Source organism: Neospora caninum, chromosome VIII (genome assembly GCF_000208865.1).
Source record: "Neospora caninum Liverpool complete genome, chromosome VIII".
Taxonomy (NCBI): domain Eukaryota; phylum Apicomplexa; class Conoidasida; order Eucoccidiorida; family Sarcocystidae; genus Neospora; species Neospora caninum.
Window position 1 is genome coordinate 3884788 of NC_018395.1, and position 12290 is coordinate 3897077.

Below are 12290 nucleotides of genomic sequence, written 5' to 3' on the forward strand. Positions count from 1 at the left end.
TCACAATGAAAATCAGAACACACGCGCGTGACAAGCGACCACAATGCCGGCCACGCGAAGCTGAGACACCTCATTTCAGGTCCACGGGACTGGACGAGAAGGCCTCAGCTTCTGGTCTTCACTTGCCTCCCCAAAAGGAGCTTGCAAATCGAAGGACGTCTTTGAACGTACTCCCCGGTTTAGTCGAGTACTCCACACAGGATTTTCGGCTCCACACGTGGGGCGTCTAAGCCTGCACACAATCCTTGCCTTCTTTCTCTCTCAAGATGACCACGATCCCTTTCGAAAGATTCCCTGTCTTGGACATCTCTACCATACATATATGTATTACACTGTTGAGAACACCATTCACATAATGCACGTAAAGATAGGTCAAGATCCGCTCCGCAGAGTGAGTGAAGGAAAGCGAGAAATGAGAGAGGGGGGAGACCGAGGGAAACCAGCTAAGCAAAGAGAGATCAGTAGCAAAAACCGAATGAACGCAGTTACATCGTCTCCGAGGGAGACAACACACGCAAGGAGACTTAACGTGGTTTCGAGACATAGAGAGGATTGAGCTGCCACACGAAACGCGCGGGGAGAGAAGCTGGAGAGAGCGAGATGATAGCCAAGAGAGTCGAACGAGAGACGAGGGAAAAACGCGTTTATCGGCGCGTCGTCGTCTTCGGCCGTGGGCGAATGTCTTCGTCCTTCACCTGCGATGAGGACAGAGAAACACACAGAGCAACCCATGGTGCACCTTTCTTTGGGTCAACGCCCTTAATACTTGTTCCACACGTACATTCACATTTCCTCGAAATCACACCACACAAATAAGTCACATACGCGTTTCTCCAGTGACACGTATGCAGCTCTGCGACGTTTCTAGAACAGCAAAGACGTATATATATCTAGCCATCTGCAAGCTCATGCCCCTACATCCGTTATTTGTATATAGAGAGACAGAGAGCGTCTCCAGAAGCCCACTCAACAGGGACGGAACGCCTTCCACAAGGCAATCTGCCTTGTCGCAGCGAGATGGATTCACAAACGGAAAAACCGAAATGCCCGGGGCGGCCGCGAGAACTGGAGGCAGGGCGACTCACCATGTGGACGTACACCTGGTGGCCTTTGTTGAGCTCCTGTTGATCCGGTCCCTGTTCATGAGGGAAAAGAAACGGACCCAGAAGACTCGTGAGCGCAAAAGAACGAAACACCTTCTCTGGCCGAACGTCAAATGAACGCGCAGAGCGACCGCGACCTTTGCACCACGCGGGAGAATGGACAAGACATCGCAGTCGCAAAGGGAGCTCGGCTAGACGTGTCACGGCCGCAGAGGGACATCCTGGAGACAAGAACGGAAGATCCGAGTTGAGGGCGAGAAGGCGAGAAGGAACCCGAAATGAAACCGCGACCCCAGCAGGAGCGAACACTCATCTAGACGCCGGAAAACGACAAAGGCCACACCATGTGTATCCCAAGAGGTAGAAATGCACGCAAGGCTTCCAAGGTAAATCACACGCAGGAATGCGAGGCTGGCGAAGGCCGCGTTTCCACGAGGTCCTTTTCAAACGCGCCCCGAAGCGCAGCAGGAAGGAGGAAGGGCGGAACCTAGCGCCATGTCGACCCCACATACGACGGGGAACTGCGAAGGCCGAGGCAAACGCGACACAAGAGGCGAAAGGGGACATTGATTACCTTAGACCAGTCGTAGGAGACCGCATAGGCGAGGAGATTGTTGCCTGTTGGGTTGAACTTGACATCCGTGACGCTGTTGCCCATGTTGTCGAATGCTCGCAGCCTGGACACACACAGCAATACAAAGCAATACGACTTGGTCAACAAAGTGGATGCCTTAGAAATACATATATATATATATATATATATACATACTGATACAGAGAAGAGAGGAGTGGGCCGGCTGCTTGGCTGCACGCAAAGAATGAGAAAGCAGACGAACCGCCGGGACGACTGAGAAGAAAAACGACGAGAGAAGGGAGAAACGGGACAGGGTGACAGCGACAGGACGAAGGCTGCGGTGAGGTCGCGAGAACAGATCGACGTGGGGAACTGGTCACATTCTGGTGCCGAGAAATGGGAAATCGAGAGACAGAGGACGGCGTCGAGTCTCACTTTTGTCGGTTCACTTTGTCCCAGCAGACAATCGATCCGTCAGCACCCTGAGCACAGAGAGATCCACAAAAACACGAAAAAAGCTCTTGAGCAAAGAAGCGGGAGGAGGCGAGAACACGAGACAGCACGAACACGCGGTCAGCTCGACCTGTCTGGGGGGACAAAAGGGCAAAACGGAAAGTTCGGGGAAAATCGAAGCCCCAGATCGTGAGCGCGAGCGAGCGAAGGAGGTAAAGAGAGATCAAGCAGAGAGCGAATCCCCGACAGGCCGGACGCTCTCCCTTGCGCTGGGTTTGTCCACCGTCTTTCCGGGAGGGCTGCGCTTCGAAGCTCCCGCGATTGGGCTCTTGTTCTCACTGCACGGCCACTAACGCGTCTGGAGCCTTTGTCTCCTCTTTGCTTCACAACTCTTCGCTAGGGCTTCAAACGCCTACCCCAGTGGCGAAGGTTCCGTGCTTCGGATGAAAGTCGATCGTGTTCACTGCGTAGATCTGGACGCCCTGACGCGTTTCTTGTCTGTGGCACTTGAAACTGAAGTTCATGTTTCTGAAAAAACAAACAGGGCTCCACCTCCTTTATCCGACCGAGACTGCCGAAGCGCCGGGTCGTCGTGTCTCCTGCTCCGTTCGGTCTTTTCTCCGGTTTCCCTCCGCGTGGTGTGAATCTTCAACTTCAGTTTAAGCAGAGCCAAAGTTTATCGAGACTAAAGACAGCACACTCCACAAAGGTCTGTTCCACAGGCACCTCTTTGCGCCCCTGTCGCTTCCTCCCGCGAATTGCCTTTCGCTCTTCTTTTGGTGCCCAGCGTTTCCTGTTGATCTTGGCTTATGCCCGCCCCTCGATATACTTGTGGCCCTGCGCACCGATGTTCCTGCTTGAAATGGCAGATGCCGACGCGTCCCTCGACGCTTCCGACGGCGACTCCCGGGAGCTCGTGCTCTTTGTCAGGGAAAAGACCGATCGAACGCGACTGCAGCTTCTGGAGGGGCGGAACGATCTTCGTAGGCTGCTGCGGGGCATTCCCCGTGAAGAGCGTGTTCAGATTCGACACGTTCACGTTCCGGAAGTTGTCGCAGGTGACGAGGAACGGGCTGTGTACTCCCATGCGGAAAATCTGGGAAACAGGGCGAACGCGGGACACGCCCAGTTGCGAATTCATAAAAATATGAGAGAGGGAAACGAGAGGAGGGGCGGAGGGAAGGCAGCAAAAAAAAGGGCGTTCCACGGGAGCGCAGTGTCGAGAAAACGAAAGCAAGAAAAACGCCCGAAAAAAAGGGGTGAAACAAATAGACAAACGTGGGTCAGTCGCGCGCGTGATGGGGCGTACAGACACCTGCGCCCTTTGGGGGAGGTGGTGTGCGGCGGGAACATAGAAAAGAAAACGTCTTTCTCTGGGTGGAAAACCATGATCTATCGTGCGCCTCCGTTCGTCTAGGCTCGCCTTGGGCGGGGTCGCCAGCCCTGCACTGTGCGTCTTCTCTGTCTCTGCTCCGTTTGGTTTTCGGAAAACTCGCCTCACCTTGCCGCCGACGCTCTGTTGCCAGACGGGCTGTTGCTGCTTGCCGTCCCACATGCGCACGTATCCGTCCCAGCTCGCTGAAAGAAAAAAAACGGAAACCGGCGAGGCGCGCACGCCGCGGCCGCGGGTGGAGATGCACGCCGAGAAGCAGACAAGACACCGGTGCGCAGGTGGAGAACAGAGAGCGTGTGAAACAGAGACGGGGGAGGCCGGGACCCAGGAGATCCAGAAGCAGGAGCGAAGACCCGAAGGAAGGACACGCGATGCTACACGTCGAGAGAGAGAAAATGACACAGGTGGAAACAGAGGCAAGCGGAGAGAAAGAGCGAGACGGGCCGCACTTGAAAAACGAGGGCGAGAGGAGAGCAGAAGAGAGCACGGGTGGCGAAAACAGAAGGCTGTCAGAGGCGAAGACACCCAGAGGAGAAAAGAAAGAGAGAACGCGCTGAGAAGAGGACAACACCGACGCGGAGAGGAAGGGAACGAGCCGAACATAATGGGGAAAGGCAGAAGAGAAAAGGAAACACGGGAGAAAAGGGTTCAGGCATTGTGGTTTCCCAGGAGTCCTTACCCGTAACAACGACATTGTGAATTGGATTCCACGCGACGCTGCACACCGGTTGATCATGCTGCGGAAGAGAAGAGTGACAAGCACGCGAATGAAGAGACGAGGAAAAAGAACGCGCTCATGAGCCGCACCATGACACAAAATTGAACTAGAAAGATATAAATTAATACCTGCTTGTCTGCCTATTACAAATATATATATATATATATATATATATATATGTGATGATGTGTGTATGTATATATTTACTAAGAAGAGGATGAACATCCAGGAGCGCTCTGCACAGAACGCGCTGATGTGGAAGTTTGAGGAAGTGAACGGAAAGAAGGGGCGAGAGGGATGGAGGCGGCAAAGAATTCTAGACGGAAGGGGAGAGAATGGAGAGGCGGGGTGCGAAACGCCCGCAGAAACCAGCCCCCATGAAAAACGCGTATGAGTCCGAAGCAGCGAAGACAAAGAGGAGAAAACGTGACCGCGTCTTCACACCTGCGCAACGACTTGTGGATTTGACGAGCTCGCGTTCAAATCGTAGAGCTTGACAGTCTTGTCGCAGCACCCCACAAAGAGGTGGTTTGGACTCTACAGAAAGCAACGCAAGAAGGGCGAGACTGTAGGAGATCGCGTTAGTTCTTGGCAAAACGACTTCCGAATCCCCAGAGAACGACGCGTGTATAAGACCAAACAGAGCGACTGGACAATGTGTAGACAAAGACCACGGGAAGGACACCCGAGAAAGGAGAGTTTGCGAGAAAAGAAGCAGAACCGCGCCGGAGGCGAACGCACGCGCGACACAACCTCAGACGAGAAACGAACCAAAGAGAACCGGGGCGAAAGAGAGAGGGGCTGACATGGAATGACGCAGAAAACACGCTTCCTCACGACTGCTGGTGAGAGACAACGTACGGGGCCGAAGGTGGAGCAGAGGAGAGGCGCCGGGGCTTCCATGCAAACTTTTGCGGCCGCCTGGATTTGGTTTCCGAAGCCTGCGGAGATTTGCCACAGGCGAACGGTCTTGTCCCAGCTCGTACAGCTCAAGAGACTCCCCTCACTCGACTGCAGACACGACAAATGCGGAGTACGCAAAAACAGAAATGAGACTGCTGAGGCTGAGGCCGCGCATGAGAGGCATCGGCGAGGCAGAGAGGCGGGCGGTTGGGCGTGCCCGGGAAGAAAGCTCAGGCTGAGAAAAGAAAGTCGCGAGAAAGGGAAAAGGACGCGGCGGACTTGATGCCTCGCGGTGTATGGACGGCTGTCGAGGCTTACCCAACCGAGCTGTGAAATGGTGTCGCGAGGGCCGTTGGGCAGATTTGTCGCACTTGCTTTGTTGTAGTAACTCATCTGAGTGCTCACTGCGCCGCCAGTGGGCGTCGTGGCAGTCCGCGTGCCGTAGAACGACATGGTGGGAACTGCGGTGTACGCTGCGGTGTACAGACACCTGAATCACGAGAACCGAGGCGAAGGTGACGGAGAAGCAGATGACGAAAGGAGGATGAAGGGGGAAAGAGGGAGGGGAAAGAGAGAGCAGGACCAGGGGAAAACGGGAGACAAAAAAAATCCGAAGGAAATGCGATGAGAGTATGGACCAGGCGGATGAGGTGAGAGACGATTAAGCGGCAAAGGGTTGCGTGTGGTTTCCCTCTTGGCGCTTACAAAACGCTTGACAAAGAGACTGCGTTTTTGTCGGAGATTTGCGGAGAGACTGCGAGACGGTACAAGGAAAAAGTCGAGGGGCAAAACGGTCGCAGGAGAAGGAGCGGAGGCGAGGGACTCCAAGACAGAGAGAGAGAGCCCGGACGAAAGGAGAGAACTTGAAACTTTTTTAATGAGACAAGAAACTCGCAGGGGAGAGAGGGAGGGATACCCGCAGGCCTCTGGTCAAGGGAAGCAAGAGAAAAAGACGAGGGAGAACAGCAGAGCAACGAAGACGAACGAGACAGTGTGAGAAAGACCAGGCGAGCAGAGAGGAGAGACACAGGAAGACTGAGGGAATCATAAAAAACAAGGGAAAACAATGGTGTGGCGCGGACGGGAGATTGACGCAACTGGCGACGGAGAAATCACAGAAACGAGAGACGGAAAGGAGACACCTTGACTGAGAGGGGAGCTTGGGAAATCCGAAAAGAGATAGCAACGCAAATTCGGAGTCACTGAGCCGCAGGCGTCTCCAGCGCGGAAGACAGCCGAAATGGAGACGGAGAGATCAGAAGAAACAGAAGGATGGGAGAAATGGGAGGAGAAAATAAGACATACCACGTGAGAGGAAGAGAGAGAACAAAGAGAGCGAGGAGAGAAGATGATACAGACTGCGATAGGATTAAGGCCGTGGGCAGATTTTAAGCCGATGAAGGGAAAACCGGGCGCAGACGACAGGACGCGGATTGTACAATTCGGAGACAGAATGACAGGAATAATGTCGAATAGAGGAGTGGGAAAAAGAGGTGTCTCTCAAGCTTGCAGACTTAAGCCTGTGTCAGACAGAAGGGGCCGAAGGGACAGGACGAGGGGGACAGGCTGACAGTGGTACGACGCAAAACAGAAACGCGGGAGACGGATTCTACGACTTGCTGGTGAGACTCGGGAAGAAGCCGATCTGACGCAACGCTCCACAATATACAAAGAGCAGAGGAAGGAAAAGAGAAACCGCGATTGGCCTGAGGAGAACCCGACAAATCCCTCCCTGCGGCAGCCTGATTTTGTGTGGCGGGGAGACTGTGTGCCTCAGGAGGAGTGACCACCGGAGGTTCCCGAAAAAAGAAGAAAAGTGGAAGAGTGAGCGGTACTGAAGGAGAAGACTGGGAAGCGTAAAGATGGAGGAAAAGCGGCAGTCTCCTTGAAAAGGATGTTCACGATCGGCAGCGTTCTGTTGCCTTTGCTGACAAACACACATGATGCGCAATCGAATAGAACTGCCGGTGCATGCAGCCGTTTCAAGTGCCGACTTTTCGTCCGCTTTTTCTGGCGCAGCCGACGGTTCAGATCTGATCCTCCTGGACCAATCGCAGAAAAGACGAAAAGCGATTTCAAAAGAACCATTTCTTGTTCACAGGAGCGGACGAATTAGCTGCATTTCGTTCTGACGGAAGTCAAGTCTCGTTTCGCCTGACACCGCCGACGTCTCGGGTCTATGTACACCGGAAACGACGGTCCGATTCTCGGCGACAACTTGGGGGTTCCAAACGCGAAGAAAATCCGGTATCCACTGTTTTGTTCGCAAGTCTTTTCGTTTTTTCGTCTGATAGACAAGAGCGATTCTTGGTTTTCTCCCTCGGGAAACCTGCTAGTGTCTGTAAGTGATCCGCGTCGCGTCCTCGTGACGATCCTGTGAGCCGCTTCTGGTCCTTTTCCATGACTTCCAAGGATATAAAATAATCACTTTTGTCTCCTCCTTCCTCGTGTTCGCTTCCCGGTTTCTTTCGCGGGGCGTCTTAGTTTAAAGCCCCTCTCTCTTGGGGATGCCTGTTTCTTCGGGTTTTTGTCGTCAGCGTTTCCCGGCAGTTTCGCCATTTAAAACGCGGTGTCTCCGTCCATTCACTCGAATTCCACAAGTCCCTCGCTCCGGGGCGATTTCTCGGTTTTCTTCGACGTTTCGCTTGTCCATTTTCGTCTTCTCTCCTTCTCGCCTCCTCAAACCCCCGTTCTCCTTTCTTTTCCCTCCATCCCTGCGTCTCACTCTCCTCTTTGGCCTCGTTACCGCTGGTTCGTTTCTTTCTGACGCCCCCCGATTTCCCTTCTGCCAAGGTTCTTTTCTTTCGATGCTCAGGACGCGCCATGGCGGCTGCATGCACGCTGGGTTCCTTGGCCAGTGAGGGTTTGCCTCAACGCGCCCGACACGGATATGGCTCTTCACACTGGTCCCGCTCCCGGCCGTCTCTCTCTTCTTCTTCTCTCTCTTCTTTTCTTTTCTTTCCAAATGCTCCGCTAGACTTGCGTGATACTTCAAGAAAGGCGGAGCATTGCGAGCAGAACCAGAGGGGACTGGAAATTCCCGAGCTTTCGCCGTTCTTGCGGTCGCTGCGGATTTCTCCTTCGCAGGTTCTTCTTCACCTCCCTTCGCACCTGTCGTCTCTTGCCCCGTCTCGTCCTGCAACTTCCTCAACTCTCCTCTTGACCGTTGCAGAATTGCAAGTTCTTGCCCTGCCACGATCCGCCCTCGCTATGGTGCAGAAAGCTCTTGATTCCCTCTGTGGCGATTTGTCTCTCCCCTCTACGTTCGCTTCTCGGCCTCCTGCGTGGTGCATTTCTTGTTCGAAATCGCCCGAGCGTTCAGAAGAACGGAACTGCGATGGCTGCAACGACACAGAGGACGAGGAAGAACTTTGGTTTCTTCCCGGATTCTTTCTCTTTTCTGCTGCGCGCCAACGTCTCGCCCTCCCTCCTCATCTTCCATTTCGTTTGCTCCTTGGAACGCGCGAGCTGAGAGAAAATTCCCTTCTTCCCCTCTCCTGCCTGGTAGTTCCGGCGTCGTCGCAGACGGCTGCAGCCGATCACAGAACGCCGTCTTCCTGTTCCGCTCCCTCGTCGCTCTCTGCCTGTCTCTCCGCTTCAGCGCCGCTACCTCGTCTTGTTCCGCTGCTGTCGCTACACCTGCTGTTTCCTCTGCTGGGAGGGAAAGGCGGTTTCGGCGCGCTTTTAAAGAAGCAGAGGAAGAAACAGTCGCGTGCGGCGCTCAATTTCGACATGAGCCGAGACCTCTCGGGAAGGCGCCTCAGGCACGCGCAAGTTGTCGAAAAAATCAAGGCGTGGATTTCGAAGAAACAGCAGGAGACGCGCGCTGTCGAACTGCTGGCCGAACAAACGGAGACTCTGACGCTCGAGGCGGTAAGGAAAGACGAGACACACGGTCTTCCCGCCGCTCTCCGGGAGGGAGAACCGCTGTCTCCGGGTGTTGCTTTCCTCGGGATCTCGCCCTCGTCTTCGCAGTATATTCCCGTTAGCTTCCCAAGCTCTCTTGTCTTTTCCGTGACCGTCGTTGTAAGCGTGCATGAAGCGTGGTGGCGTTGAGCGCGTATAATTTGAAAACCAACATGTGTGTACACACGCGCATGTATAACGCCAGCCGCGTTTCAGTATCTCAGGTTCTGTACGGGCTCTCGTTCGAGGACAGCTTACCGCGAAAAAGGCTCTGTTTTCCGGGGCAAGCTGTGGGAAGGCGCGCGCGGACGCGTTTGCTTTCGGCCTGCAGGAAACGAAACGGAAGGAGCCTGCGCCGAGCCTGGACGAGTCGTTCATTCGCTCCCTCAAGGACAACTCGATGAAGATGCCCATGCTCATCAACGAGGGCTTGAGAGAAGAGAAAGAGACGCAGTGAGGTTCCGTCACCGCGGCTCGCGCCGTTTCGCAGCCGTGCATGCACACAAAACACAGGCACGAAGACGACACAGGCGTCGCTTGATTGCCGAAATGGTCTTTTGCTGTGCGACGTTCGGAGTGCACCCCGCGAGGGAGGAGGCAGCTGGCCATCTCTTTTCGTTCTCCCTTCCGTTATATTTGCCTGTCACGCTCTTCCTCGCTCCACATCCCGTTCTAGGTTTATCGCGACAACTGGTCAGAGCCATGCATCTCTATATCTCCACATTTATACCCCGATATCTATATATACATATAAATATACATATAAATATATATATATATATATATATATATATGGCTATTGAAGCATACGAGATCGTGCCCCCGAGTCGATGGAGCGTTTTTATGCACAGCGGCGCAGTGGTTTTTCTTTTCGTTTAGGAAAGCCCTGAGTTTGCAGAAGGAGAAGCACAGAAGCGTCTCGCTGGCAAAGATAAAGAAACAAAGCAACTGGTTTCTCCACCACGATCTGCTTGAGGACGAAGAAGAGGAAGACGAAGAAGACGCATGCAGTGAGTCGACCGCTGTCACGGGTCTTCACCAGGCTGCGCCTCCCCGTCTTTCAGATCCCCGAGGAAGAGGGTCGTCCCCCGCGCCAGAGAGACGAAACCCTACGAAGACCAGATTCCCGCGACTCGGAAACCTATGTGGCAAACCCCCTTCTTCTCCCTCGTCTTCATCCTCTTCTTCTTCGTCTTCTTCTTCTTCTTCGTCTTCTTCTTCGTCTTCGTCTTCATCTTCTTCGTCGTCTTCTGCCTCTTCGTCGTCTTTGGCAGCCGTTACCGCGTCGAGTGAAGAGACAGACAAACAGAACGAGGCGGAAGCAGCGAGAGCCGAAGAACAGAAGTGGACGCTGGCGGCGGAGCGTCTCGACGTGCATGCGTTTGCAACTGCAGACGAGCTCGAGAAAAACGTCCATCCTGAGGGTATGCAAAAACGGACGAGAAGGCGGTTTGCCAATTTGTCCAAAGCTTCGCCTTCATCCCCGCGCACTTTCATCGGGGCTTGTGTTCCCCCTGTCCGCCGCTCTGTCTTGATGCATCACCTCTTCTCTCATTCCTTCCTTTCGTCTCGACCGCTTTTCCCGCTTCTTCTCTTTAGGTCTTTTCCTCCTCTCTCTTCTGCGCTTCGTCTCTTCTGTTGTTCTTTTTGCGTCTTTCTTCCCTGTCCTTTCTTCCTGTCTGCTTGGCCACCTCTCGCTTCCTGTATTTCTTTCCGCTTCCCCGCTGTCTTTCTGTCCTCTCTTTTCTTCCTTCCGTCCCAGCGTTTTTCCGGCCTCGTGCCTGCCACTAGGCCTCGACACGGCCACGGACTGCCTCCTTTGCTGTCTCTGTCTCTCTGCCGCTCTGTCTCGCTTCTCTCCTGCCTTTTGTTTTCTTGCGGTTGCCGCGTGCGCCTGTCCCCTTCCCACTTGGGCCGATGGAGGCGCTTCGGGGCCGTCTGTCCTTTCTGTCTGCGGCACCGTTTCGCAGCTTCTCTCTCCGCGTATAAAGATACCGCATGTGGGTGGTTTGCCGCGTTGTCTCGACAACCACGCGCAGTCTCTCCTTTTTTTCCTTTTTTGCGTCGCTCAGTTCTCAAGAAGAAGCTTGCCATGCTCGGCTGGAAATGCGGCGGGAAGCCCTCGGAGAGGTGCGCTCGACACTTGCTCACCGCGGGTCTCTCGTGTTTGCGGGACAGCGTAAACGGACTTCTTGTCTCTGCTGCTCTCGCGCTCTCGCGTCTCCATTCGTTTGTTTAGCTGCGCGGTCGTGCCGTCTCTGTCTCGTGCCCATGCCTTCGCGCGCCTTGCGTTCCACCCCGTCACCGCTCTCCTCTCTCTGTGCGCCACCCGACGTATGTTGCATCCTGTTATCTTCGCCACAATACCCTCCGCATAGTACTGCGACTCATATATACATGCATATATATATATATATATATATATATAAATACACACTGGCGCGTGCCCGATTATTAACTTCGCCTGCATGTGTGTAGGATGCTGTCAAAAGCGCCGTCTCTCGTCTGTCTCCCTTTACGTTTCTTTCGCTCTGCGCCTGCGATGACGCTGTCCCGTTCTCAGTCGATGTCTCGTCTCGCGTTCTGTGTCGCTCTCCCTATCGCGTTTCCCTCCCTCTACTCCATTCGGGCTCAATGACGCCTCGTCTCTCTTTTCTTTCTGCAGAGCCGCACGGCTGTTTCTCGTGAAGACACTCAACGGCAAACCTCCGCCAAAACACGTCCTCGCTCCGAAGAAAGACTCAAGCCGAGGCTGAGAGGATTCCAAAACCCTCGAAACAAAAAAGAGCGACACCGAATGGCTTACCTGGTGGAGCGGCAAGTTCTGTGTGGGCGCGTTCGATTTGGGTTTACGTTGATTCATGATATTTGTACACGTGTATGGGTCTCGTCTGTATTTACGCACCTGGGATTCTTTTTTCGAGTATCGAGTCGTAGCCGCGAGAACCCTATCAGCATCGTGGCACAGGCAAACAAGTTGCCTTTGCTTTCGCGGCGGTAAACGGCAGACTCCTTCGTGGCTTGGCTCTCGCTTTTTTGGGTTCGAGATTCCGCGCCAGAAAGACTGTGCGAGCCTCGTGCGTCAGCCTGCGATCAACCTGCGGGAGCTCCGTTTATAAGCCGATACCCGCCTCTCCGTATATGTTCCAGACTGTTTGGCTTCGCCTCTGCATGCGAAACCAAACAGTCGCCTTGCCGTCGATATGGGGCAGCTGTTGATTTGTGGGGTGCCTAACAGAA

General features: G+C 54.1%; 2 protein-coding genes across 2 annotated transcripts; one reads left to right on the forward strand and one right to left on the reverse strand.

The window, feature by feature from the left end:
- Window positions 1-644: 644 nt before the first annotated feature.
- Window positions 645-5597, reverse strand: NCLIV_034950 (putative poly(A)+ RNA export protein; the record flags this gene model as incomplete). The annotated part of the gene is made up of 11 exons (XM_003883697.1): window positions 645-695; window positions 1086-1136; window positions 1678-1780; window positions 2113-2159; window positions 2547-2658; window positions 2976-3121; window positions 3632-3708; window positions 4203-4260; window positions 4686-4778; window positions 5103-5252; window positions 5463-5597. The coding sequence occupies 11 exons, from the start codon at window positions 5595-5597 to the stop codon at window positions 645-647; spliced, it is 1023 nt and encodes a 340-aa protein (XP_003883746.1).
- A 3279-nt stretch (window positions 5598-8876) lies between these two features.
- Window positions 8877-11806, forward strand: NCLIV_034960 (conserved hypothetical protein; the record flags this gene model as incomplete). Its single annotated transcript, XM_003883698.1, has 5 exons — window positions 8877-9017; window positions 9382-9503; window positions 9930-10474; window positions 11123-11180; window positions 11716-11806. 5 exons carry the CDS (start codon window positions 8877-8879, stop codon window positions 11804-11806), a joined length of 957 nt encoding a protein of 318 aa, XP_003883747.1.
- Window positions 11807-12290: the final 484 nt, after the last annotated feature.